Source organism: Phocoena phocoena, chromosome 20 (genome assembly GCF_963924675.1).
Source record: "Phocoena phocoena chromosome 20, mPhoPho1.1, whole genome shotgun sequence".
Classification (NCBI taxonomy): domain Eukaryota; kingdom Metazoa; phylum Chordata; class Mammalia; order Artiodactyla; family Phocoenidae; genus Phocoena; species Phocoena phocoena.
In genome coordinates, this window is record NC_089238.1 from 12,776,010 (window position 1) to 12,803,280 (window position 27,271).

The 27,271-nt window shown below is 54.8% G+C and overlaps 2 protein-coding genes and 1 non-coding gene across 7 annotated transcripts; 2 read left to right on the plus strand and 1 right to left on the minus strand.

Annotated features, from left to right (window-relative positions):
* The first annotated feature begins 6,997 nt into the window (after positions 1–6,997).
* Positions 6,998–9,580, plus strand: RPS16 (ribosomal protein S16). 3 transcript variants are annotated; one of them, XM_065898652.1, is made up of 5 exons: positions 6,998–7,113; positions 7,251–7,352; positions 8,987–9,083; positions 9,185–9,232; positions 9,376–9,580. In XM_065898652.1, exons 1-5 carry the CDS (start codon positions 7,066–7,068, stop codon positions 9,519–9,521), a joined length of 441 nt encoding a protein of 146 aa, XP_065754724.1. In that variant the 5' UTR covers positions 6,998–7,065; the 3' UTR covers positions 9,522–9,580. The 3 variants fall into 3 exon arrangements, with proteins under 3 accessions (XP_065754724.1, XP_065754725.1, XP_065754723.1); XM_065898653.1 differs by having other exon boundaries at positions 7,066–7,113; positions 7,251–7,301; XM_065898651.1 differs by having other exon boundaries at positions 7,066–7,113; positions 8,987–9,232; positions 9,376–9,444.
* Positions 9,581–13,708: 4,128 nt separating this feature from the next.
* Positions 13,709–22,324, minus strand: PLEKHG2 (pleckstrin homology and RhoGEF domain containing G2). Of its 3 annotated transcripts, XM_065899141.1 has the most exons (19): positions 22,222–22,324; positions 21,151–21,242; positions 20,972–21,072; positions 19,997–20,063; positions 19,831–19,877; positions 19,435–19,585; positions 18,975–19,112; positions 18,601–18,801; positions 18,065–18,157; positions 17,889–17,975; positions 17,415–17,448; positions 17,222–17,323; positions 17,076–17,123; positions 16,960–16,998; positions 16,777–16,793; positions 16,416–16,592; positions 15,384–16,296; positions 14,146–15,301; positions 13,709–13,787 (listed from the first exon to the last, which is right to left on the minus strand). In XM_065899141.1, the coding sequence occupies exons 1-19, from the start codon at positions 22,322–22,324 to the stop codon at positions 13,709–13,711; spliced, it is 3,645 nt and encodes a 1,214-aa protein (XP_065755213.1). The 3 variants fall into 3 exon arrangements, with proteins under 3 accessions (XP_065755213.1, XP_065755212.1, XP_065755214.1); XM_065899140.1 differs by having other exon boundaries at positions 13,731–15,301; positions 21,151–21,419; XM_065899142.1 differs by lacking the exons at positions 14,146–15,301; positions 15,384–16,296 and having other exon boundaries at positions 13,731–13,787; positions 21,151–21,419.
* Positions 22,325–24,203: 1,879 nt separating this feature from the next.
* Positions 24,204–24,296, plus strand: TRNAI-UAU (transfer RNA isoleucine (anticodon UAU)). Its single transcript is given in 2 exon segments — positions 24,204–24,241; positions 24,261–24,296. It is a non-coding gene; the product is annotated as a tRNA-Ile (tRNA).
* Positions 24,297–27,271: the final 2,975 nt, after the last annotated feature.

Below are 27,271 nucleotides of genomic sequence, written 5' to 3' on the forward strand. Positions count from 1 at the left end.
GGCCTGCTACCACGGCCTCCAACCCAACCGCTCACCGTTCAGGTGCCACCTCCGCCTTCGGCACCAGCTGCCGTTCACACGACGCCCGGCTGAGACTGACGTGCCTCTCGCGAGAACCTACCACTTGGCCCCGCCTAACGCGAGATTTCTGGGGCTCATCCCCGGTGACGCACTTCCGGGACGCCATCTTGAGAGTGGCAGAGTTGTCTTAAAGTAGAGCTTGGAGCTGACATCTTGGGATGGTCAAATCGTAGTGTTATAACACCCTGGGATCGGCCTTTTCTAGCCAGAAGTAAGTGCTTGCTTGAATTTAGTCCAGATCACTAACGTGGTGTGCCAAGCCGTGAGGAAGCAAGGGATTAGCAAATAATAACAAATTTGCAAATAAGTCAGACTTTACCTCACAGCCTCTGAAACATTCCTAGGAGGTAGATACCCCTACTTTGCAGACAAGGTAACCGGAGCTCAAAAATAAACTATGTAACTGCAAAGTGGCAGACCTAAGACTCCTCCCCAAGTTAGGTAACCCCAAAGCCCTTGTTTTCCTTAGCAATCTCCCTAAATTGACTGAAATGTGAATTTACATAGTAGTAATTATTTGTCAGAGAGATGGCAAAGACAACCAAGTATGATGAGGTAGAGATATGAAAAATTAACCTGATGGAGGAAAAAATAATCGAAGCTTTTAGAACACATTGCTAAAATTTCCCACATAAGCATTGAGACATCCGGATTCAATTTACAGAAATTTAATATACATCTAGTTAGTTAAAAGGGAATGAGTTGCTGTTGGACTGGCAGCAGGTTCATAAGACGTGTAGTCCATGGAGTGAGTATACATCACAGGTGCATCTCTGCATAAGCATACAGTCTCCCCTCCAACCCCAAAATGAACCCAAGACAGATTGGGGAGGGGCTGCACACAAAATAGAAATGTTTCCCCGGGAATTCCCTGGCCTTCCAATGGTTAAGACTCTGCAGGGGGCGTGGGTTCCATCCTTGGTTGGGGAACTAAGATCCCACATGCCACAGGGTGAGGCCAAAAAAAAAAAAAAAAAAGTTTCCCCTTCTATAAGCTTGGTTCCTTTAAACAGCAGTTCTTTAAAATAGGAGTCCACTTAAAAATGCCTATTGACACTTCTGCAGGAAGACATTTACTCCAGGGAGGAGCAGGAACTGTCATTTTCTCCCTGTGGAAAGCTCTTCTTTGGTGTATCAGTGGTTCTCAACTCTCAACCTGGCAGCACATCAGAATAGTTGAGAAGATAAGAGAGAGAGATGTATAATAGCCCCAAACTGGAAACAACACAATGTCCATCATGAGGAAAATGGATAAACAAGTTGCAGTACATACATGCAATGGAATAATAACAAGCTATTGATACACATATGAATGAATCTGAAAAACATTAGCTGAGTGAAAGAAGCCAGACACTAGGATATGTACAGTATTATTCCATTCATATGAAATTCTAGAGCAGGCGAAACTAATCTATACAAAAAGAAAGCAGATTAGTGGGTGTCTAGGACTAGAGATGGAGACTGATTGGGAAGAGGCATAAAGGAATGCTTTGGGGTGATGGAAATGTGGTGGTATATATCCATTCGTCAGAACTCATTGAAATGTACACTTAAAATGTATGTAGGGGCTTCCCTGGTGGCACAGTGGTTAAGAATCCACCTGCCAGGGCTTCCCTGGTGGTGCAGTGGTTGAGAATCTGCCTGTCGATGCAGGGGATACGGGTTCGTGACCCGGTCTGGGAAGATCCCACATACCGCGGAGCGGCTGGGCCCGTGAGCCATGGCCGCTGAGCCTGCGCGTCCGGAGCCTGTGCTCCGCAACACGAGAGGCCACAACAGTGAGAGGCCCGCGTACCGCAAAAAAAAAAAAAAAAAAAAAAAAAAAAAGAATCCACCTGCCGGGCTTCCCTTGTGGCACAGTGGTTGAGAGTCCGCCTGCCAATGCAGGGGACGCGGGTTCGTGCCCCGGTCCGGGAAGATCCCGCATGCTGCGGAGCGGCTAGGCCCATGAGCCATGGCCGCTGAGCCTGTGCATCTGGAGCCTATGCACCACAGCGGGAGAGGCCACAACAGTGAGAGGCCCGAGTACCAAAAAAAAAAAAAAAATCCACCTGCCAATGCAGGCGACACGGGTTTAAGCCCTGGTCCGGGCAGATTCCACATGCCGCGGAGCAACTAAGCCCATGCACCACAACTACTGAGCCTGCACTCTAGAGCCCGCGAGCCACAACTACTGAGCCGGCGTGCCACAACTACCGAAGCCTGCATGCCTAGAGCCCGTGCTTGGCAACAAGAGAAGCCACCGCAATGAGAAGCCCGCTCACTTCAGTGAAGAGTAGCCCCACCCCCACCCCGCTCACCGCAACTAGAGAAAGCCCGCGCGCAGCAACAAAGACCCAACGCAGCCAAAACTAAATAAATGAATAAATAAATTTATATTTTTAAAAATGTATGTAAATTATGTCTCAATAAAGTTGATTTTAAAAATACAGATGTTCAGCAAATATCGTATATTAACGCATATATGTGGAACCTAGAAAAATGGTACAGATGAACCGGTTTGCAGGGCAGAAATTCTAGAGACACAGATGCAGAGAACAAACGTACGGACACCAAGGGGGGAAAGCAGCAGGGGGTGGTGGGGGCGGTGGGATGAACTGGGATATTGGGATTGACATATATACACTAATATGTATAAAATAGATAACTAATAAGAACCTGCTGTATAAAAAAATAAATAAAATTCAAAAATTCAAAAAATACATATATAGATGTTCAATATTCACCAGAGGCCAATTGTCAAATTCTCTGGGCTGGGACCTGGCCATCAGCATCACTTTAAAGTTTTCCAGGTGGTGACTATTTGCAGCCAGAAATGTGAGCCACAAGACTCTTCCTGTCCTCAAGGGATGGGGATGAGTTTGGAGGACAGGTGTGCAATTCTCGGTCCCTTCCTGGAAAAGGAGAGAGGAGGGAGTATCTGAAAGAGAGGGAGAGCAACTGGGACAGGTGTGGGCAATTTATCCAACCCTCTGCCCCAGTAGGTCAAGAGACTTCAGGCTTCAGATCTCACCTTATTTTTTACCTTCTCTCCTCTTCCCCTGGCTTCTGGGGCTCCAGGTGAGGTCCTCTGGCCTAAAAGGAGAAGGCTTGAGGTTTTGGAACTGGGGCTGAAGACCAAATCTCCTCTCCCTCTCTCCATGCAGCCTCTCCGGGAGTACCAGGGAGTCTGTATCCTCCCAGGTTTGTGCTGAGGGCAGATGCTGAGCACAAGCCCCCTGTAATAACTCCAAGAGTTTGGCCTGAAAAAGATGGACAGGTCTCTGAGGGTGTCCTCCACAGGGTGGACAAGGGCCCCAGCCAGTCACCCACAGCCAGGACCCGAGGGCATGCAATAGGCACTGTAGCCGGAACACAGCAGTCTCCATGGATGGGCCCTCCTCAAACCCAATCACAGACAGCTCCAGCCAGAAGCATCCTAGAGCCTCAGCAGGACACACCTGTGGGGACAGAATGATCTGGTGTCTCTGGGCAAGGGCTGATCCCAAGTCCTCACCCCCACAATTTCTGACTTGTGGCCTGGGACAAGCCCCTTCACTTCTCTGAGCCTCAGTTTCCTCATCTGTAAAGTGGAGCTCTGAATAATCCCTACCTGCTACCTTCACTGGAAGTGCACCTGTGTAAGTTAGAAAAAGACACTCCTTCCTTAAAGTACTTCTAAGTGCTGATTTTGTTAGAACAAGATACTTTACTGCCGTCTGCTGGAAATTGACAAATATATCCAGGATGAGAATACTGTCCTTGTAGATGTGGGATTCTTGTGCAGTGTACACCTTCACATCCATACATGATGGCCTTGTTTACCTCATAGGGTCAGTGTGAAGAGTAATTAAGCAAATATACTGACGAGTACCTGGCACAGGGTAAGCACTATATAAGAACAGCTGTAATCATCACCATCATCCTTTGTTGTGATTATGTGCCAGTCACTGTAGTAGGTGTTGGAGACAGCAGTGAATAAAATATATTTGTTGGATGTCCCTGGTGGCGCGGTGGTTAAGAATCCGCCTGCCAATGAAGGGGACACGGGTTTGAGCCCTGGTCCGGGAAGATCCCACATGCCACGGAGCAACTAAGCCCATGCGCCACAACTACTGAGCCCAAGTGCCACAGCCACTAAAGCCTACAGGCCTAGAGCCCGTGCTCTGCATCAAGAGAAGCCACCGCAATGAGAAGCCCGCACTCCGCAACGAAGAGTAGCCCCAGCTCCCTGCAACTAGAGAAAGCCTGCGCGCAGCAATGAAGACACAATGCAGGCCATATATATTTGTCAAGGCTGGGGTGAGTCAGGAGCTGGACAGCCAGAATACCAGCATGCCTGTCTCCTGGCCTTAACATGTGCATGTTCTGAGCCTAGTGGGTTCTCCCTAAACTTCCAACTTCAGTAAGGAGCTAATGAGATACCCACCAAAAGATCATCTGCGGTGTAAAGAGTGCCATCATTTTTGCTTCCCTGCAATGGCGAGGTAGGGAGTAAAATCAGATTTTGGTGGAAGGGAGAGACTGGCCTTTCCTCAAACATGCCCCCCACCCACTCCCTAACTAGCCTGCCCCTGTCTGCTGGCTCTTCCCTCCCTCCTCACCAGCAACTTCATGATGGCAATGAGGAAGCAGAAAGTCTCCCTTGGGCAGAAGGGTGGTCCTAGGCCTCCCAAGGGCAGCACCAGCAGGAGGATGGTCCAGAGAGGCCACATGGGCACCCTGCCCACCCCCAGACTTTCTCTGGTTCCGGCCTGGGGTCCTGGAAACAAGAGGTACAGAGAGTGGGAGCAAGTTGGAAAACTGGAATAGGTGAGGGGAATTGCCCCCTTTCCCTCCCTTCCAGCTTTACTCAATCCACAGATACCCAGGAAATGTACTCCAAGAAGTTGGAGGAGATGGTGACCCTAGAGTAGCGAGGACCTAGGTCAGGGGACTCCCAGACCTGCTTCTTTCCCCCCACCCAAGATACCAGACTTAGCAAGGCTACGAGGATCACCGTGGAGAGACTGGAGAGTTTGGAAGCTTCCCCTGCCCCCCAAACAGGCCCATAAGGTAGTACAGAGTGTGTGAAAGCATGTGCATTCTGTGGCCTGTCTTCTCACTGGAAAACACCAGGGTTAGGCTTTATCTGTGTCTGCAGGTGCATATTTGGGAGTCTCTGGTCTGCTTTCTACTTATATTTCTGTTGAAAGTGTCTTGGAATCTTCGTGCCTGCCTGTACCTGCCGGTCTTCTTTCTCTGAGGGTGGGCCTCTCTGCCTCTGGATCTCTGTCACTTGTGTCTCCTGGCTCTATCTTTGACTGACCTGGTGTCTCTCTTCTTTTTCCTCTCCTCTGTTGGTCCCGTCTTTGCCTTCTCCTCCATGTGTGCCTGTCTCTCTCTTGTGCTGTGTACCTGTCTGTGGGTCCCTCCAAGTCAGCCACTGGGTCTTCCCTTCCTCTCTCCCCGGGGCCTGGCTCCTCTCCCTCTCTCACCCTTTAGGAGCTGGATTCTGAGCTGCAGGATCCTCCCTCCGGCCCCTGACCTGCCCGCCAATCTCCACCCTGTCTTGGACCCTCCAGGAACAGGTGAGCCACCACACCCTTTTGCACTTTGGACTCCAGACGCAGTGCTGCCAGAGAAACTGAGGCAACGGTGGGCTCCCTGCAGCCCTGAGAGGGAGCTCTGGGCTAGGAAGGGAGCATCCTGAGTGGTGGGGGGCCAGGGAGCTACCCAATCCTGAGGTTCCTCAGATGGGCTGGGGGGACTGGGGATAGAGCAGTGGTCCCCAACCTTTTTGGCACCAGGGACCGTTTTCGTGGAAGACAATTTTTCCACGGCCCGGGGGTGGGGGAGGGGATGGTTTCGGGCTGATTCAAGTGCATTACATTTATTGTGCACTTTATTTCTATTATTATTACATCAGCTCCACCTCAGATCACCCGGCGTTAGATCCTGAGGGTTGGGGACCCCTGGGATAGAGAATTCTGTGTGGGAGGGGGCTAGAGAGGAGGGTGATTTGGGGGTGTCCGGAGAAAGAGGGTTCTCAGAGACTCTGAAGAGTAGAATTTTGGAGGGTCTCCAAGGAGTGGGGGATTCTAGTGGGGAGGCAAATTTCAGGGGAGACAATTGCTGGGGAGAGGAGGCTCTGAAGGAAAACAAATTCTTGGGAAAGGTAGATTTTGAGGGGGGGCTCTGAAAGTGATGATTTTGTGAAAACGGGTTCTAGGGGGACAGTTGCGGGAAAAGCGGATTGGGGGAGAAGGAGCTTCTGAAGAAGGGGGATTCTAGGGCTCGTGGGTCTGAGGAGAGAAAGATTCTGGGGAGAATTATGGCGGGAGGAAAGGGCCCTGAGTGGAGGGAGATTCAGGGAAAGAAAGAGTCTAGTGTGAGGATTCTGAGGAGGGGGTTTTGGGAGAAGACCTCTTAGAGAAAAATTCTGGCAGGAGGAGACTCTAAAAGAAAGGAAGTTCTGGTGAAAGTCAGACTCTGGGGTAGGAGCCTCTAAGAGAAAAAGGATTCTGGGGGGACTCTCTAAGGAGGTGGGTTCTAGTCCGTAGGGGGAGTCTGAATCCTGCCAGGTTTCTCAGAAGGGAACTCTAGAGGGGAAGAAGATTGCCGATGATGAAGCAGTAACACAAACCTCCTTCGAAAAGGGCGATAATCGGTTGCGTATGGGAGCGGAGGGAGGTTATTAAAGAGCCTAAATGCAAATGAGAACTGGCGGTGATCAAGGAAGACCAAGGATGTGAACTTCGTCTTGTCCGCACCCTTCTCTGTCAACCCCCGACACCCTTTCAAGCCCCGCCCCTTCCGCTCCCGGGGCCCGCCCCCTCCGCTCTCTGGACCCACCTTCCCGCCGCCAATCCAAAGCCCCGCCCACTAGCCGTAAAGCTCCCTCCTGTCGCGAAGGTGAGCACAACGCGCCTGCGCAGACCCTGAAAAGCAGCCAGGTTGGGCCTGCGTTTTCCTTTTCCAGTTGCGGCGCCGCGCGGTGAGGAGTTCCTGTGAACGCTCGCAGCCATGCCGGCTAAGGGCCCTCTGCAGTCGGTGCAGGTCTTCGGACGCAAGGTAAGCCGGGCTCCCGATGGTAGGGGCGAGGGGAGGCCTGGGTCAGGGAGAGGCTTGTGGGCAGGGGTCTGGGGTCGACTTGGGAGCCGGGGCCCGGAGCTCACGTGGCTCCGTTGTTTTCCCTTCGCTTTCCGCAGAAGACGGCCACGGCCGTGGCGCACTGCAAACGAGGTAACGGCCTCATCAAGGTGAACGGGCGACCCCTGGAGATGATCGAACCTCGCACGCTGCAGTACAAGGTACCGGAATTAAGGATGGTTGTTTGGGTTGAGTGGAGGGTTCTGGAGATGGAGATGTTGGAGTAAGTGGGTTCCTGGAGTTCGTCGATCCTGGAAGCTGAAGGGTCTGGTGTCAATAATGGGACGTTTAGAAGCTGAGTAGGGGACAGAAAAATGGGGTATTTATCGATGAATGGAGTTGGGTGTTGGGGGTTCAGGCGATGTTACAAAAGCTTGAATTGAGAGTGAAAACGTGGATGTTGAAGGTTAAGCAGGTGCTTAACTGGGTTATTTGGAAGCTCACTCAGTTTTGGGGACCGGATGGCACGGGAATTACCCAAGTTTATGTGGTCTGATTTCTTGCAATAAGTTAATGGCGGACATAAGGTTGTTTATTTCTTAATGTTTTGACTTTTAGGGTAGTATACACTCTCCGACAACAGGAATCAATGTTTTGTTCTTCGAAACATTGTGATTAAAGTGGGGTTTGAATATTGTACATAATAAGCATTATAAGAATTTGAGTTTGTTCTGCTTGGCTGTGAAAGGAGTTCCTCCTCTCCCTGTCTGAGCCTCAGTTTCTTTTTTTTTTTTTCCTGAATAAAGTTTTATTGGAAGGTCTCAGTTTCTTTGGCTCAGAATGGAAAGAGATCCGAGTTTGATTTCTGCCGTTTCTAGCTGAGTGATTTGAGGCAGTAACTTACCTTTTCTGTAAAACAGGAATAATTCCTACCTTGGAGGGCTGTTGTGAGGGTAAATTGGATTTTCCTTGTGAGGTTGTTGGTGTGTGTGAGAACGCATTTGTTAAGTCTATTGCATTTAAAGGTGAAGAATAACATCTCCGTTGCAGGGTTAGTTAAAACTTAATAAGGTGGTGTCGGAGATTCCTTTGTATAGAAGATAATTGAGTATTGTGGCTTATTTTTACTGTCAGTTTACTCGAAGGCTTTGTGTGTGCAGCCTGTGTTGAGAGCTGGAGACAAATCAGTGACCCTGATGGCTTCAGGGCCTGCCGTCACAGAGCTCCCAATCCAGTGGGGGAGACACATTGGACCCCAATACCAGACACTGCTCCAAAGTAGTCAAAGCTGGCGTACAGGAGCCCAGAGAAGGTTTCTGGCTCAAACCTGGGTGGAAGCGTCAGAGCAGGGTTGGGGGAGACTTGTGAGCTGAGGCCTGAAGTAGGTAAAACAAAATAGGGTTATAGCATAGTTGTAATTTTTCTGGAAATCTGTGAGGCTCAAAGGGAGGGCACAGAGCTCAGGTGGGGAAAGCAGGTGACGTAGCTCAGGAGTGGCTTTTCACTGTTTGGGGCAGCCTTGGTGGCTGCAGAGGTGTTCCTTAGTGTTGGGCTAAAGTGCCAGCATTCTAAGAATCAGTTTTAAAGATGGGTAATCTGATGTCCAGAGGGAAACACAGGAGGTAGCCCACCTCAAGTTTCAGGTTGCCTTCAGCGATCTCTTCTGTCTTGGAAACGCCCCTGCTCTGCTGGCTGTGCAGAGTGCCTTGAGTAACAGCCCAACCCTCTTCCACTAATACTTTGAGGCCAGTGGTGGCTGAAGCTACTTGGAGAGAGTTGTGGAGGAATGTTCAGTGAGGTGGCTTGGCTGCCCAGGTTGTGATCTAAAATCCTGTCATGCTTCCTGTTGCTCTAGCTACTGGAACCTGTTCTGCTTCTGGGCAAGGAGCGATTTGCTGGTGTTGACATCCGTGTCCGAGTGAAGGGTGGCGGTCATGTAGCTCAGATTTATGGTGAGTCCCAGGAACTGGGCACATGGGTGGAAGGTGGGTCCTACCCTTGGGTGTTCCTAAAGTTGATGTACCTTTTTTGTGTGTGTGTTTCTTTCTCACAGCAATCCGCCAGTCCATCTCCAAAGCCTTGGTGGCCTATTACCAGAAATGTGAGTGAGGGTGGGTCCTTCCCATCAGGTGGGGGGGGGGGGGGCAGGTCAAGGTCTAGCTCTGGCACTCTTGCATTTAGTCACAAAGAGCAGGAGGACACTTCCTGGCGTATCTAAATCTTCACCCCTACTTTAATCCCCAGACGTGGATGAGGCTTCCAAGAAGGAGATCAAAGACATCCTCATCCAGTATGACCGGACCCTGCTGGTAGCTGATCCCCGTCGCTGCGAATCCAAAAAGTTTGGAGGTCCCGGTGCCCGTGCTCGCTACCAGAAATCCTACCGATAAGCCTGTCGTAAAGATCAGGGTTCACCTTTATAATAAAAATGTTATGGGATTTAAGGTTTCAAGGACTATGCTGTGGTCTTCTGTGGTGGTCTTTGTCTAAAAGGAATACAGGAGATGCCCCAGAAGACTTTCTAGAGGCTACCACTCTGGTAGGAGATGGGTTGGGTTGGAGAGGCTGGTGGGAGCAGACCTGGTCTCAGTTTCTGTGCACCTCCAGTAGAGTCCAGTGTGTTGGCACAGCTGAGGTGGGCGTGGTTCTAGGTCATTGGTTGTGTGGGGTATCCTTGTGGGGTTTTTTTTTCCCCAATCTTTTTGCTGTTGTTTTTTAATTTATTTTTAAATATTTATTTATTTATGTGGCTGTGCCGGGTCTTAGTTGTGGCATGTGGGATCTAGTTCCCTGACCAGGGGTCAAACCCAGGCCCCTTGCATTGGGAATGTGGAATGTTAGCCACTGCACCACAAGGGGAGTCTCTTTGCTGTTGTTTTAATGACATGTCAGAGAAGAGCAGGGGAAATATGTAAGATCAATAATCTTTACTACAAAATGAGGAGAAACTGCCTGGATGGAGTCTTTAAGTCAGCAACTAAGAGCCATCCATACCTGTGTTGGGAAAGGAATTTTCCTTGATGCCAAGGAAATGCCTAGTGTAGATAGGATTGAGATTGGGGCAGGGGGCTGTAACCACCCCATTGTGGATGGGTGCATGATTTCCCCCTGATTGGCCACATCCTTCAGGATGTCAACAATAACTCCTGAGAAAGTCTGCCACACCCCCGTGGCCTCCTTAAAGCAGGTCCCAGTTATGCTCAGTGTGGTGACTATCCTTATGGGCCTGGGAACATATAGGTCTGAGGACTTGTTCATCTGTTGTGTCTGCCATGGGATGATAATAGCTGACTTAGGTGGGCTCTCAGTTGCTACCACTGGGCTGCAGAGATGATAGAGCATTTCCATCATGGAAGAAAGTTCTGTGGGATGGCCCTGGTAATACGTATTGGGAAGTACTGTTGGGGAATTAAGTTGCCTTCAGTTTTTCCCCATTTTTAAAGGAAGCTAGTGAACATCATTGGGGTGGGAAGGGCATCTGTGCTTCCATACCAGCCTTTGCAGCCAACCTGGATACTTAAGCGATCTGCCCCCAAGTGGGCTTCCTCACTACTCCCCCTGCTGAGTACTGGCAAGAACATCATTACACACTTAATCAAGGAGAGTTTCACAAATTTTCTTTATAAGAGAAGGACCTTGGGATTTACTGACTAGTTGCCCATTTTGTATGTCTGCCCTACCAAAACCATAGCCACTTGTGGCCGCCAAGCTGGGCTGCACTGATGAGAACATTGTCACAGGAAAATTCTGTGGGACAGCACTGGTGTACAGAGAAAACATACAAAGTGCTTCTTACAGATGGAGAGTGGGGTTGATTGAGCTCCATCTGGTTGCCAGGCTAAGTGTTTACAACATCCCTGTGAGGTTGGTGACAGGCACGTGTCTTCGTGTTAGCTGGTGAGAAAGTTAGCCTAGTGGCTAAATAACTACCTCACCAAGTTTTGCACTGGAGCTGGAGTTAACTCGGGTTAACTGGGTTTGGCTGGCATTAACCTAAACATCCCAAGGAGGGCAGCAGTGTCCCAAAGAAGGCAGTGGACAGCTGCCCTTTCCCTTTTCAAGCCTGTCTTAATTGCAGCTCTAAAGACAGTTTACAAAAGGCAGGCTGTAGTAGACCAGCAAGAAAGGTATTCCTGAGGAGGCGTTGGAGCTGGGGTTATGAAGCAGAGGTAGGAGTCGGGCAGGCAGGAGGAATGGAATTCAGGGGCAGGGAGTAGGAGGGCCCGAGGCAGGCCTAGTGCCCAGGGTTTTCGCACGGGGTCCAGAGACCCCCTTACTGAGACTCTTAGCCCCCTCCCAGAGGCACAGCTGGGACGCATCTGGAGTGGCTGAGGGGGCTTGCCTCTCCTTCCTCACTCCGAGCCTTGGAGTAGACGGCCTCCTTCCTCCCTGCTGCCTCCTCAAATACCAGGAATTCCGGCACCGCTGGGAGCCCAGGCCAGGCTGGGAACTTTCTTTCAGCTGGGAATGTGCAGCCGGGGGCGGAAGAGGGGAGGGCCAGCCTTAATCCTGACCTTTGTCGGGAGGCTGCAGCGGAGCAGGTCCAGGCCAAGAAGCCGACTCGGCCTAGGCCCTGGTGTATGGCATGGTAACCACTCAATAACTGAATAGAAGCCAGCAGCTAATGCTTACTGAGCCAGGACTTACTCAGTTTACCCAGCTAATGACCAATTACCTAGGGCCTTTAGAGCACCAGGCTGCAAGCCCCTCGTGGGCAAGGAATTATTCCCTGTTGTGCCCCCAGTGACAAGAACAGCGCCCGACACACTCAAGTAAAAGTGCTGACGGGCTGGGCAGTGTGGATGAGTCCCAGCTCTGCTCCTTCCCACTTGTTTGGGCAAGTCCCTTATCCTCTCTGTGCCTCAGTTTCCTCATCTCTAAAGTGGGGGGTAAAAATCATCCTCACTTGCCTTTTAGGGATGTTGTGAGGACTCAAAGCGAACTAGTTCAAATAAAGTGACTAATGCCTGTGGTATGCAGTTAGTACTCATAACAGCATTTTTTGTTGTTGCCGTTAATTGATTGTTAAAACCAGACTCTTAGGCTCCTGCCTTGGAGGTTCTCATTCCATGGGTTGGGACTAGATCCTGGGGCATCTGATTGGAACACTGCCTCAGTGAGTCAGGCTTAAATACATTTGGGAAGTAAGGATACGCTCACTGAAACGTTCCGATGATCCTGCGAGGCAGATATTGAGGAAACCGAGGCTCGGAGGGAAGTCAACACACCACGTACTAGAAAAGCTGGGACTTCAACTCAGCCATGATGCTGCGGTGTCTCAGAGAATTCCAGGGAAGACTAAATAGACGATGCACTAAACCACAAGGGGTTAAGTGTTCGATAAAAGCAGCTACTATGACCAAAGAAACTGCTTAAATTGTGCTGCTCCCTGGGCATACCACTGCTGGGAGGAGGACAGAACGATCTTAATATAAAAGCCTTTGTTCCTAAGACCTGAATTACTTTGGGGTGTGGGGGCATATTGAGGCACTGTAGAGGTCCCCAACTAGAGAGGGGGAGTAAAGAGATCTGATAGAAGAACTCGATGGGTGGGTACAAGAACTGGAATACTTAGGAGGGTGGAGAGTGGTTGCCAAGAGAAATAAGGCAGATGTGGGACACTTCCGCCAGAACCCCAAACCTGATCCATTTTGGCATTAGCGGGGAACTTGTCTCCGAAATTTTGTAGTACCAAGACCCAGAAGAATCCAATTAAGGAGGAATGGATGTAAAGAGATTAAAATGGTTGGATGGATGGTGGTAGAGATGGTTAAATGGACGGCTGGCTCGATGGATTAGGAGATGGTTGAGTGATGAGATGTATGAATGAATGGACATAGATGGGAATATGGAGGGACAAATGGATGAATGGAGAGAGTTGGTTGGAGAAGATGGACAGGTGGGATAATAGATGAGTGGATTGACGGAGGAACGGGTGCTAGATGGGGGGTGGGGTAGGATGATGGATGAATAGGGTAGAGAAAGTTGAATAAAGACATATGGGTGGGATGATGGATTGGAAGACGGATGGACAGAGGGAGATGACGGAGAGATAGCTGGGTGGATAGAATTGGCTAAGTAGATGGGAGGAATAGACGATGGTGGGACACATCAACTGGATAAACTGCTAAGAGAATGAATTTTGAGGGATCTGCTTGGGAGAAAGCTTCTTAACTTGGCCTTCCTGGATAGGCATCAAGCAGTTCATAAACCCTCTAACATCACACACCAAACTGTAATGGGTCCAGTCTTCAGCAATTCTCAAAGGAGTTTGAGATTCCCCAAATTTTCAGAACGACCGATTTGTGCTGTATCAGACCTTCCCATTCATTGTCGTCTTCTGTCATCCCCCACGGCCCCCAGAATGGGGAAAGATACATAATTTCATAATATTAACAAAATATTAATGACATCCCCTTCCCCATCCCTGTTGGGTTAATCCAGGTTAAGTAATAAGGCCCATTTGCCAAAGACTCCAGGTGTTGGAAAGCTGTGGCAATTTTTAGACCTGTGTTCAGCGTCTGGACTTCCGGGTGAATTCTGAGGGTCTGTGGCATCTGGCTGAAGTCTCTGCTTTTCAAGAAGCGCGACATCCTGGCTCACATGTGGAAAGGGGCATCGGGAGCCCCCTGGGCTCTGCGAAGGCCCACTGATTCCTGGGGGGTTGCCAAGAGAGCAGGGTGGTTCAACCTGACCTGGGCCTTGGCTGGCTGTAGCCGCCCGCCACCCCCGACATGGATGTTGACCGTGGTGGCATAGCTGAGCCTCCTGGCTGGGGGCGCTGGGGGTTGAGGCTGGGGTGGCGGTGAAGGTGCCCGTGACGTGGGGGCGGAAGAGGACCAAGGGCCCCGGGAGGCTGGGGGAGCCTCTCCTCCAGGCCCTTGCCGCCGCGCCAGGCTCTGGCTGATGTATGAGGCTGCCAGGTATCTTGAGAGGGCAGCTGCGTTGGAGCCCAGGAGCTGCCGGGTTGCAAGTGGGGGACTGTGGGGTGGGCTCAAGTCTGAAGACTCTGACCTGGCAACGTGAGAGACCACGTGGCCTCCTTGTTTAGACAAAACCACCGTGGTCTGGACTCGGGTGGGTAACAGGCCCTGAATGTCCCGAGGGCCCCCTTGCTCAGGCAAAGGTGGGGCAGCTGGAACATGGTCGTTGGTGAGGCTCTTCTGCTCCAACAAAGGTGTCAGTTTCTGAACCTGGAGGTCTGTGAGGCTTTGCTCCTCAAGCAGGGGCGCAGCAGCTGGACCCTGGATGTCCGGGAGGCCTTCCTGCTGGGGCAAAGGTGGGAGGGCTTGGACCTGGGTGTCCGTGAGGCCTTGTGGCTGCGGGAAAGGTGTGGCAGCTGGAACCTGAAAGTGTGGGAGGTCCTGGGGCAAGGACGACAGAGTGTTGGCTGGGGTCTGATGGTCTAGGTGGCCTCCATGTGCAGGCAAAGGTGAGGTACCCGGAACGTGAATGTCGGGGAGGTCGTGTTGCAAGGGTAGCGGGGTGTCAGCTGGGATCTGAGGGTCTAGGCTGCTTCTGTGTATAAGCAAAGGATCGACGGCTTGGCCACAGGCAGTGGCTGGGGACTGAACAGCCCTAGAATCTCCTTGCTTAGTTAACGGGGTGTTGGTTGAGCTCTGGCTGTCCAGGTGGCCTTCTCGCTTGGGCGTAGGAGTGGCGGCTAAAGCCGTGACATCAGAGCAACTTCCCCGCTTAGGCAAAGCTGGGGTGATTGGAACTTGGATGTCCACGTGGCATCCTTGCTCAGGAAAAGAGGTGGTAGGTGGAACCGGTATATCCACGTGGCCTCTATGCTCGGGCAAAGGAGTGGCAGCTGGAACTTGGATTTCCGGGTGGCCTTCTTGATCCGGCAAAGTTGTAATAGCTGGCGTCTGGCTGTTGGGGGCGCCTTCCTGCTTGGGCAAAGGTGTGGTGGCTGGAATCCGGATGTTCCAGAGGCCTCCTCGCTCAGGTAGAGGGCTAGCAGCTGGAACCTGGATGCCCAGATGCTGTCGCTCAGGCAAACTTGAAGCATTTAGACCCTGGCCGTCCAGGCAGCCTCGCTGCTTAGTCACAGCTGTGGCAGCTTGAACCTGGGCAGCAGGGCTTAGGGGGACAGATTCCTGGGCACAGGTCAGCGGGAAGGCCAGCTCACATACGAGCACATGTCCAAAGGCAGGCAGGGGCCCTGTATGCAAAGCAAGGTGGATAGAGTTAGGACGGATGCCCCCACGTGGGCTGCGTCTGCCAACCACATACCTGGACCTCACCTGGCTCAGCCTGCTCCCGGGGCAGGCAGGGCAACAGCTGCGGCTGGGCCAGAGCCCGTGGCCGGCGGCGGGGGGCGTTGGCTGATGCCCGGGTCTCAGCCCGCTGCATCTGCTGGATCCGCTCGCTGTAAAGCCGGGCCAACTCTCGCACTCGGGACGCTGACCTCTCCGAAGTTGGGGGTCCTGCCTTCCCGCTTCCGCTGCCTCCACTGAGATCTGAATCCTCCAGGATCAGCAGCGGCTCTGGGAAACCTGGCTGGGCCGGCTGCCCCTGCTCCAGTGCCCGCCAGGCGCTCCGGATTTCTGAGCAAGGGCGGAACTCCAGCTCATCTGGGAATTCCTGACCTTGGGTGACATCCCGGGGCTGGAAAGCTGGGTATGATACTCCTTCACCCTCCTCTTGGCCTGCCCTGCTTTCTGAGGAGGGCTCTCCCAGTTTTCCAGAACTGCTTCCAGGGAAGAGCTCTCTCCTGGTGGCTAGAGCCTCATCCGGCTCCTGCAGAGGTCCCTGGAGCCAGGAGTCACAGGGGAGGGTGGGAGCGTTGGAGAGACTAGGAATGTTGGGGACACTAGGTATGGCTGGAAGGCAGGGCATTTCAAAAACATTGGAAATGTCAGAGAGACTGGGAAGGCGGGGCATTTGGGGAATTTCAGAAAGGCTGGGAATTTCAGGGAGGTTGGGTACATCAGGACTTTTGGAAAGGCTGGGAATGTCAGGAATTTCAGCCGCACTGGAACTTTCGAGTCCCTCTAGGACGTGGAGTGGGGAAGGGCCCCGTTCATCCATATCCAGCTCTTCTTCCTCCTCCTCTTCTGAAGAGTCCCGGCTGGGCAGGGCTTGGAATGCGAGGGTGTCACTGTCGCCTGGCACCTGGGAATCTCCGGGGAACTTGGGAATGTCATGGGGGGGTGGCTGTAGTGGGCACTGAGGAAGAAGCCAAAGGTATCAGGGTGGGTTGGCCCCCCGACCCCCAGGCTCTGCCTGCCCAGGCCCAGAGCCCCAAGGACACCGTGAGGGGATGCCCGGCTCACCCCTGGATCCCGGAGGCCTCTTTGGTTCAGCAGCTCCAGGATTTCTTCAGTGATTGAGGTCCCAGAGGGGTCCAGCGTGGGGGGCCCAGTGTCCTCCAGGTCCTCAGGGGGTTCAGAAGCTGGAACTGGTGGCAGAGGCTCTAAGGGTGGGTAGAGCTCCCCCTCACTGCCAGTGTGCTGTGAGGAAGGAAAGGAAGGAGGGCAGGAGTCCAGGGCCCCGTCCCCCTCCTCCCTGAGACAGAGGAATCCAGTTCCCAGCCCCCTTCTTCTTCAGACCCAGCACTTTGGAACCCAAGCTCCCTCCTCCCTCAGACCCAGGAGTCCAGGACCCAAAACAACCCTGTCCCAGGATGTTTCTCACCTTGAGTCTAGGCTTAGCTGGGGATGAAGAGATGAGAAAGAGAAAAGAGTGAGATGTAAGAACAAGTGTTATTCCTTGTCATTGATGAGCTGCCCCTATCACCCCTCCCTCACGAACTCTGGGCATCCCCGGGAACAGACAGACAGACAGGGATGGAGCAGGCCGGGGTGGGTGGTCCCTCACCGTTCTGTGGAAACATGACGTAAGGGTCCTTCAGGGGCTCTGGAGGGAGGACACAGTGATGTCAGGGGCCAGGTCCCACCTGATGCCTAGTTCACTTTTAGGTGAAGGGTACTCACCAGACTGTCTGCGGCCACGGCGGGTAGTGGCGGGTCCTGGAGATGGAGCTATGGGAGAGGCGGATCGGAACCTTGTTAGGAGCCCAGCTCCAGGCTTCTGGGGGAGGAGTGGAGGGAGGGGGAACTCAGGGTTCCATCTCTTTTACCTGTGTTCCTTCGTCCAGGGGTGAAATTTCTAGCATCTCGAGGTCGGGGAGACCCAAGTGGAGGTGTCAGGGGCTCTGGGATAGACTTACTTTTAGGAGCACCTGCAGGGAAAGATTTGGGGCTAACACTTTACTTTTTCTTAGAAGTGATTCCTCTACTGTCACAACCTCCCAACACAGGGCCCCAACTCACAGTGCAGGCTGTTTTCAAGGAGAACTTGTTTTGCCTGAAAGAGACAAGGATGAGGGATGAGGGGGCTGGTCCCTGAGCACCCCAGTCATGGTCCTACTAAAGGGTGCTGCTGGGCTTCCCTGGTGGCGCAGTGGTTGAGAGTCCACCTGCCGATGCAGGGGACAGGGGTTCGTGCCCCGGTCCCGGAGGATCCCACATGCCGCGGAGCGGCTAGGCCCGTGAGCCATGGCCGCTGTGAGGCTGATGCTATCATTCCTCCAGGTGAGGAAACTGAAGCCAGAGAGGTTAAATTACTTGCCGAAAGTCACAAAGCAGGGATGTGATGGAGCTGGGATTGAAACCCAGGCAACGCAACACTGCAATTTAACTACCATGTTCTAAGACGGCACCCCCTGCAGTCAGGGTTTTTCGGTGTTACTGGGGGAGGGGAGTCTCCAGCACCCTGAGGACCCCCCGCAGTGGCAGGAGCTGTACCTTGGCAGGGATGGAGGCGGGGTGATTCTCAAAGAAGAGGCGCTGGAGACAGTGAATCCACAGCCTCTTCTCTTCTTGGTTCTTGGCCTGGGGGCGGGGTGGGGTGGAATGGGGAGCCAGGGGTGAGGTCTAGGGACTGGGGGATCCCTGCCCGCCCAGCCCCACCCTCTGCTCACCTGGAGCAGGTGTCTGTGCTTGGGAATGGTCAGATCAGACACCTTGAACCCTAGAGGGTCTCGAGGGCTCTCAGTCACACTCAGGTTGCAACACTGGATGAGGGGCAGAGAGGGGAGGCAAGTTCAGAGGCCTCAGACTCATCCATGTGCCCCTCGTGTGTATCTGGGTCCCTACCCCCTAGAAAGATGTCCCCTTTCCCCCTGTCGACCCTCCCCACCAGGCTGGGCTCAGCTCTCTCTCACCAGCCCTTCCCCCCTCATCTGGATCAAGAAGACGTGCGTGCCCATGAAGATGCTTGTCTGGTGGGCAAATACAGGTCCTCCCCTTTCAGGCCCGCACCACCCGTGCATCCCACTGGCCTCACCCCTCCTTATTAAACCCTGCCCCCCCTCCTCGGACTCAAGAAAACATGGCCCTTTGAAGCTGGGTTGTCCCTCCTTGCGGATCCTGCCCCCAGCCTTTAGGTCTACAGGTATATGTGTATAGAACATACCTGGCAGGTAACATTCTGGCCCTGCCCCATCCCTGAACTCACGAAGATGTGGCCCTTGTATGTGTATTCTGGTCCCCGGCGCTTGGCCACGAGCAGCATCCGTGAGAACAGAAAGAGCAGCCGTTCACCCCCTCGAAGTCGGGGGCCGCCCCCTCCACCACCTCGGAATGCACCCTCCAGCACCAGCTCGCCAAAAGCACTGAGCTCCGGACCGGTCCAGCCACCCAGCCGCCGCTGCACCTCCTGCCGGGACCACGCCGGGTGCAGCGGGCACAGGAACACACCGGTGGGCGGTGCACGCATACCAACACAGGGGGGTTAGCAACCAGACTGCGCTGTCCCAGCCCGACCCCCCGCAAAGGCCCTCACGCCCGCTGCCCCCCATGCCGCCGGTCCCAGCCCTCTCCCGGGGTCACCTGGAGGCGCGCAGCGTGCTCCTGCTTGCGTTTCATGTCATTGATGTACCAGGCGACCGCTGTCATGGACACGATAGCCTCCTCCACCAACTCGCGGCCCCCGGCGTCTGGGCCCTCCACCCAGTGCTTGCCTAGCTCCTGAAGGGCAGCCACCAGGCACCCAGGGAGTGGAAGAGGAACAGAGGAAGAAAGAATGACAAGGATAAGAGAGAGAGAGAAATAAAGGCAGGGGCAGAGACGGAGAGAGACAAACAGGCAAAGACACGAAGTGAAATCACCCGGCGCCAGCCTCCACTGCCAGCAAGACCCTGCCCCAAGCACCGGCCCAGTTTCTAGGGACTGGATGCCTCCCCAGGCCTTGCCCAACTCGTCCAGGGTCCATTCTCCAGATGTTCCACCAGGTGGCCAATGGACAGGACCTTGCCCCTCCCCAAGCAGCCCCCCAGGGGCCACAGCTGACCTGCAGCAGCAGATGGTACTTGAGGATGCGCTGAACAGGCTTCAGCAGGAAGCTCTGCAGGGGCAGTGAGTGGTGGAGCTGGGCCTGGCGCTCCTGCAGCCACAGGGCTGCTGGCGGAGACACTGACAGCTCCCGGAGCAGGGCCAGGGAGCTGGGGGCACAGCACAGGTCAGGGAGACTTGCAGCTACAGTGGGCGAGGCTGGGAGGGGTCAGGGAGTGGCCAGGGTTTTGGAACTCTCAGGGGCCCACCAGGGTCAGGGTGGGTTAGGGAGAGGTTGGGCGCTATCAGGGTATGGCAGGGCTTGGAGCTGGATGGGTCCGGGTGGAGGGAGCTTGGCTGGCACATCAGCTCGTGGGCACAGCCTGGGGCCCTGCAGGGGCTCCTTGGCCCTCACCTCGGGTAGTTCATGCAGTACAACGTGTAGATGTCAAAATCCTCGCTCTGTGGACAGCAAGGGAGTCAGGGAGACCTCAGTTCCCGACTTCCCATGACCCCCCCGCAACCCCTAGCCCAGGCCTGCTCCCCCCTTACCCAGGCCCCAGCCCAGGCCCTCGCCTCACCCTCTGCACGAAGCACTCGGCGATGCCCCCGGCACTGCTGCTGCCCTCCAGGTCCTCCAGGAGCTCACTGTGGAGGGAAGAGGAAGGGTGAGGGGGTGCCCTGGCCCCCAGCCCCCCATGGGAGGACTCCAGGAGACTGGGGCCTTGGTGGCTGCCAGGATCCCTCAAGGGATGTCATGTCCATACGAAGGGTCCTCTGATCGCGACATGGGGGACGGCAACCTGCTCAGACTTTGTCTTTGGTTACTATTACATTCCTCGGCCTGAGATCTTGTCACAGCTGGCATGAGCCTGGGGCGTCTCATGGCACAACCCAGGGAGAGGGGTGTCAGGACGCTCAGAGCTGTGATGATCTTAAGATCCCACTGTGACCCCGAGACCTTGTCGTGACTCACGAACCTCCTGCAGTAACTTTAAGTGTTATTAGGGAATTCCCTGGTGGTCCAGTGGTTAGGACTCCGCGCTTTCGCTGCCGGGTCCGGGTTCAATCCCTGGTTGGGGAACTAAGATCCCACAAGCCAAGCAGTGTGGCCAAAAAATAATAAGTGTAATTAGGTGTCATCAAGACACTCGGTGTCATGCTCCTTGGACTGAGTGGCCAACCATTCTGGTTTGTCTGGGACTGAGGGGTTTCCCAGGATGAGCTGGTCACACAAATGCTCACACTGTCATGATCCTCAGGCCCCACACAAGCCTTGGATTCATCACGATCCCAGACCTGACATAGCGATAGCCCCATCTCGCTGCCTGGACCCATCCCGATATTTGGACATCTAGGCCCTCAGGCTCCCATCCACCACACTCCTCCACCACTCTGGATCCTCACTCCCCTGCTCATGACCCCTGCCCAACATCATGACGCCCCATGTTCCGGACTGGACAGGGCACTGTGGGGTGCCAAGGCTGGGGTTAGAACACAGCCTGCCTCCCCGACCCCCCAAGCCAGCGCTGCTGCCCATCCCACCCGTCCCTGACCTGCTGAACTCGTAGATGTCCTCAATGTTGGCAAACAGCGTGCCCACCTGCTCCGCGCTCAGCCCCAGGACCCCGCCATCCAGCAGAGGGCCCAAGTAGTCCTGTGGGAATGACTGGGGTTACAGGGGTGGAGGGGCTGGCCTGGGTCCCCACTGCACTTGGGTGCCTACCCGCCTCACCTCCACGATACTGCGGAGGTCCCGGACATAGGCCCGCTCCGTCTCCACGATCTCACGGGCCACACGCTCCAGCCTCGAGGGTTTCGCCGAAGCTGGGGTCCCCACGGGCGACAGATGCAGGCGGATGGGGGGCCCCGGAAGGGGCTCTGGCCTGGAGGCCAAGCAGGCTGGGGTGGGCCCCGGAGCTGGGTCCCCCTCCGAGCCCACTGTGCTCAGGGATGTGGAGCTCCCAGAACCTCGGGGGGAGGCCATGGCGGGGGTTGCAGGGGCTGCTGGGGGTGTGGAAGAGGCGATCAGGGGGTCTCCCCAACTGAGTAAGTGCGCTTAGCCCCCACGCTCACCCACCCCTGCTCAACAGCTCTCCCATGGGCTCCCTGCTCCCCTCACTGTGCCCTGTCCTCTCCCATCAGGGTCCTCTCTGGACTGCTGGTCTCCATTCCTTAAATCCACCTCCACGTGTCATCCTGGGAGAACTTTATTAATTGGCCTGACTCTTGTCACTCCCATGAGTATAACCCCATTTCTGCCCTCAGGGTAAAGTCCAGATTCCTCAGATCCACAGGGGCCTGTGCAAGGTGGCCATTAAAGACCTTTCCAGTCCACTCTCTTCCCGACACACCACTTCTTACCCTCTGGACTCCAGTCACACTCAGCTTCTTTCAGTTACTCAAATAAGCAGCCTCTTCTCTCCTCTGTGCCCCCGCACATACTGTTCCCTCTGTGCAGAACACTCTTCCTTGCCTCGCTCAACTCATTCCTCCTCAGCTTTCAATTCTCAGTTTAGATGTCCCCTCCTCCAGGAAGCCTCCCTGGACCTCCCAGATTAAGTTCCCACAGTCCCCGGGGCTTTCCTCATCCCAGCCCTGACCACTCTATGCTGGGCTTCCCCTCTGGACTATCCTGGTATGGGGATGGGTCCATCTCCCGGACCAGACCTGGAGCTCTGTGCATGCAGGGCTGGGGCTGTCTTGGTCAGCCTGTGTTGCCAGCACTGGGTCAGCCCCAGAGCGTTGCAGTGTCTTTCACGAAAGCATGAATGCCCAGCAGGCTCCACCCCTCCCTCAGGCTCACCTGTCCGAGTCTCACACACAGCCGCACAGTCACACACTTCACCTCTGCGGCCGAGGCTAGGGCTGGGTTTGGACAGGCCCAGTCCACGGGCTCCTTCGGGCATGGCTGAGTGGCTCAGCGGCTTCTGCAGAAAGACCCCCTTCCTGGATATCAGGACCCCATAGGCCTCCCTGCCCCCCACGCTCAGAGGCTGGGGGCTGAGAATGAACAGTGTGGTCTAAATCCTGGGAGGGGGCCCTGGGAGTAACTACTGGGGGAGACAGAGGCAAAGTGATAGAAAGAGGGGAGCAAGGAGAGATAACACTGAGAAAAAGATGGAAAGGGTGAGACAAAAGAGTAAAGCGAGCGAAAGAGTCGTCCAAGCTGTGAGTCTGCTGTGTCTGGGGCCGGAGGCTCAGGGATCCTGGGAACGTTTGGGCTCCGGCTGGAGCCGAGGGCGAGGGGCAGGGCTGGGAAAAAGCCGTGGGCGGGAGGCCGCGGGGTCCCAGGGGAGGGCGGAGGAGGCTGGGGGACCGGATGCCAGGGTCCTGCAGACGGCTCCCTCCCCCGCGGAGGGCTGCGAGTTCGGGCGCTGGCCCAGAGTTCTCGACCCCCTCCAGCCAGTCCCTCCGTGATCCGCTCACTGTTCCCACCGCCGCAGCTCCCCTGCAGCGCCTCCCCACACCCCTCTAGCCCCCAACTCCCGCCAGCTCCTCCGCTCGCCCCCCGCCGGCACGCCCCCTCATTGTTCAGCGGCAGCGGCGCCGCCCCCTCCCCCAACCCGTCGGGGCCCCTCGCCTCCCCCCTCACCTCCCGGGGAGTCTCCAGCCCCGAACCGAGGCAGCCCAGTTCCTATTCGACCCTAGCACGGTCCCCGGGGAGGCGCAGAGCCGGGACTCCTGGGTCTCTCTGCAAGTCAGGGGTTTGAACTTCGGGCTCTCAGGATCCGTGAACCAGAATCCGGGGTCTCTCGGAGGATGGGGTGCAGTGGTCCAAATTTCTTTGGTCCTCTAAATGGAAGATGCTGGGGGCGTCGACTCTTGAGTCTCAGATGGGGGTGCTGGGAACCCAAATTCTTGAGTCTTCTAGATGGGGCCGTGGGGTGGGGGTGCCGGATTCCTGAGTTCCCCTAACTCTAAGAGCAGGGATTAAACCAACTCCAGGAGGGAGCGCAGGAAGCCCCAAATTCCAGGGTCCTCTTGAAGTAGCTGGCGCTTCAACCCCAAACGGGCTGGATGGGGCGCTAGGAGTCCGTATCCCAAGTTCCTCAAACCCCGGGAGTCCTGGGCTCAGCTTTCTGGGAAACTCTGGAGGGAATCTCCGGTCTGGGATCCTAAATTCTTGGAAACCGGGTGCAGGAAGCTCGGCCTCCAGGGTCGCGCAGCGCTGATGTCCCGGACTCCTAGCTCCTCCAGGAGGGGGCGCTGGGCACCTGGATATCTGGGGTCCTCTAGCCTGGACGCTGGGGCCTGGGCTTCGGGGGTCCCTCAGGACGCGGTGCAGTTTCGGGAGGCTGGAGTCTGCGACTGTGGACCCCTCAGGCTCCGGGATGGGTGGCGCCGACTCTGGCGGCGGCGGCGCCACATACATCTGTGGCTGGAGAGCCCGGTCCCAGCAGTGGGGCGGGGGGCGGTCGCCTGGGGCTTCCCCTCCCCCCAGCCGCCCGGGCTCATATCCTGTTCCCGCCCGCAGGGGGGAGGGGCCGCCTTCCGGCCGGCCAGCCAACAAAGGGTTAAGACGACCCCGCCTCTCTGGTTTCTGAATATTCATGAGAAGGCGAGTCCCAGGTAGGCTACACCCCCACATTCCAAAAGCCTCGCGGACTTTTCCCTTTTACAGCAAGAGCTTTCCAGGCGTGAGAATCCGGAACTGGTAACGCACTTTCTTCTATTGGCCAATCCAAAGATTCCTATTTGTATATGCAAAGACGAGGCGGAGCAATCCAACAAGGTCACGTGGCCAGGAATGACTGAAAGAATCCGCGGCGTAAGGGTGCGGCCGGAGCTCCAGTGGCGCAATCGGTTAGCGCGCGGTACTTATATAACAGTGCGAGCGGAGCGATGCCGAGGTTGTGAGTTCGATCCTCACCTGGAGCACTTTTAGTCTAACCGGTTTTTGTCAATTTATGCATCTTATTAATCAACCCGAACATCTACATCACTTAAAAGAATAAACGTTTCAGTCTCCTGAATTTTTAAGCTGGGAGGAATCCTGGGACTCTGGTGACGATCTGTTAGGGAGTGTTTTCTCTTGTGGGGAGATGCCGTTTTCCTCTTGGTCACCAGAGGGTGGTATTTCCTCTTAGATGCCTGGGAATTTGAGTCTGCAAATCAGTAGGAGATGTGTCAGGCTGTGGGTCCTCAGCAAACTGCCTATGTGATACTGTCTCCTTCTCCATCTTTTTGTCTTGGATTCCCGCCCCCCCACCGCCCCCCAGTTTTATTGAAATGTAATCGCCGTATAACATTGTATTAGTCCAAGGTGTACAAGATAATTTTAGATACGTATAAATTGTGAAATAATTACCACAATGTTTAATTAACATCATTACTTCACACAGTTACTATTTTGTGTGTGTGTGTGTCTTGGAGTTTTCTCTTTCTCTCCCCATTTCTGCATCGATTTATTTATTTTTTTCAACAAATTCTGAAGCTTGTGACCACTATGTGACTGGTTCCTGTTTAGGGTTTAGGTGTGAGTGATACAGCAGTGAACAAGACAAAGTCAAAGTCCCTGCCCCTGAGGATCTGACATTCTAGCGGGGGAGGGAAATTGCTATAAACATAAGATCTAAGTACATTTGATGTGTTAGGTGGTGGTAAACATCTTGGAAAAAATACAGCAAAGTAGGGAGGATGGGGGTTGCAATAATAGTAGTCAGGGACCATCTCACTGAGGAAACATTTGAGCAGAGACCTGAAGAAGGGGAGTAAGCTGTTGGGATACCTGGGGGAGTATTCCAGGCAGAGGGAACAAGAAGTGCAAAGGCCCTGTGGCTGAAGTATGGCAAATGCACTGTTGGAAGCCAGAGTGACTAGAGCAAGAGTGATCAAAGATGAGAGCCAGGCTGTGTAGGCTGGTGAGGACTTAAGACTTTGGCTTTTATGTGATCTGACTCAGGTGTCACGACAGCTTCCCTCTGGTTGCCCAGTGGGGGAGTGGGGAAGAGACTGAGGGTAGGGACCTGGGCCAGGAGACCAGGAAGGGGCTGCTATGATGGTTCAGGTGGGAGATGATGCCCGATAGAACCAGGGTGGGGGCCAGAGGAGGAGGCAGGAGGGTGGATTGTAATCTCTCTTTAGAAGGTGAATCAGACAGGACTGACATTGAATTGGGGTGTGGGGTTGAGGAAAGAGTCAAGAGGAATGACTCTCAGGTGTTTGGCACTGGTAGCTGATGTTAGGTGCCATTTTTGCAAGTGAGGGTTTGTTAGTTCGTTTGTTTTCAAGGGGCAGAGAATCTGTTTTTCGCAAAGGGAAGGACCAGAGATGTGTTACTTCTTGTTCTTTCAGTGCTTGTGAATGTCTGCATGGCTTGCTCTTCCTCTCCAACGTCTTTGGGTTTCTGGGTTTCTCTCTCTCTCTTTCCCAAACCTCCTCTCCAAGTATGGGGACCTGAGCCCTTTCCCAAAACGGGGCGCGGGGGCGGGGGTGCTTCGTGGAAGAGGAGATCAAAGGTCAGGGCCTGCCAGTGCGCGAGGGGAGAGGGCCAAGGAGGGCTGAGAAGTCAAGGAGGCATGAGGAGGGGAGGGGAAGAGAACACTCGCAGGAGGGAATGGGGTGAAGAGAAATGGGGTGAGGAGGGAGGTGGAACAGAGGGGATGAAGAGTGTGGGCAGGGAAGGAATGGGTGGAGAGAGAAGGAAAGGAGGCCAGAAGGGGGAGGAGGAGGGGAACTGGAAGGAAAGAGAGGAGGGGATAGAGGACGGAGAATGGGCGGCTGGAAGGTAAGGATATTAAAAAGGGTAAGGGGAGAGGAGTGGTGGGGGAGGGGAAGAGCTGGGGAGGGTGGGGGAAGAAGGGAAGGGGAAGGTCGGCGCAGGAGGGTCTGGGCAGGAGGAACTGAGAGGGAGGAGAAGGGGTGAGGTAGGGAGAGGAGAGGGAAGTGAGGGGCGGGGGGAAGAAGGGTAGGAGGCCGCGACGGAAGGGGGCGGAGCGCAGGCACTGACGCGAGGCGGCTTCCTGGCGCTGGGCTCCTCCGCCCCAGTGTGGTTCCCGCCGCCTCTTGCCTTGTATGGTCCGAGGACGCTGCTCTCCCGGGGGCCCCGCCCCGTCCCGGCGCGGCCGCGACCCCCACCCCGTCTGGGGCGCGAGACCACGAGTTTCCAAGGCTCAGAAATGTCGAGATCTCGCAATCCCGAACTTCTCGAATCCCGACAGGGCAAGATTCTGGAATTCCGAAGGTCTAGGAGCCCGGAAAGCCAGAGGCTACAGTTCTGCGATTCCTAAACGTTCTGGGACACCCAGGGCCTAGAAGTCGCCGAGAGACCAAGTCTGAGATTCCACAGTGTTGACATTCTAGAATCCTGAAGGCTTTCAAGCTGCCTCCGCCGAGATGCCGAAAGCCTGAGTCCCCCACACTCTCCGATCCTGGGAGGCCGGGCGGTGGGACCCCAGGACGCCCCGGCTTCCGGGACGACCCCTCCCCCACCCGCCGCGCCGGCCTCCTTCGCTTGCCCTGGGCTCGTGCCCCGGCACATTCCGTCCTCCCCACTCCGCTCTCCCCACTCCGCCCCGCCCTCCTCCCTCGGCCCCATGGGGACGGAAACATCCAGTCCCCGCCCGCGCCCGGCCGAGAGCTGGGTCAAGGATCCCGGCGGGACGGGAGCGCCTCCCACGCCCCGGGAACTGGCTCTCCTGGTTCCTACCCGGTGATCTCACCTGGCCCCGCCCTCTCAGGTGAATGGCCGGGCCAGGTGACGTCACTTCCTGCCAGGTAAGGGCCGCTGGCGGCTCGGCTCCGGGGAGGTTTGGAGGAGCTATCGGCTGATTTCATCCCGCTTCTAAAAAAGGCCACACCGTCCTCCCCTCCCATCTCACTACCTCTAGACCGCAGAAGAGCCAGGATTCCAG

What these genes read in the sequence shown, in the direction of transcription:
- RPS16 (XM_065898651.1), top strand. Translation starts at nt 7,066, where the DNA reads ATGCCGGCTAAGGGCCCTCTGCAGTCGGTGCAGGTCTTCGGACGCAAG. An exon ending in TGCAGGTCTTCGGACGCAAG is followed by an intron (nt 7,114 to 7,250) that starts GTAAGCCGGGCT and finishes CGCTTTCCGCAG; the next exon opens with AAGACGGCCACGGCCGTGGC. An exon ending in CTCGCACGCTGCAGTACAAG is followed by an intron (nt 7,353 to 8,986) that starts GTACCGGAATTA and finishes CTGTTGCTCTAG; the next exon opens with CTACTGGAACCTGTTCTGCT.
- PLEKHG2 (XM_065899140.1), bottom strand. Translation starts at nt 22,324, where the DNA reads ATGCCCGAAGGAGCCCGTGGACTGGGCCTGTCCAAACCCAGCCCTAGC. An exon ending in TACTGCATGAACTACCCGAG is followed by an intron (nt 19,586 to 19,830) that starts GTGAGGGCCAAG and finishes CTGTGCCCCCAG; the next exon opens with CTCCCTGGCCCTGCTCCGGG. An exon ending in CCGCCTCCATCCCTGCCAAG is followed by an intron (nt 17,449 to 17,888) that starts GTACAGCTCCTG and finishes TGTCTCTTTCAG; the next exon opens with GCAAAACAAGTTCTCCTTGA.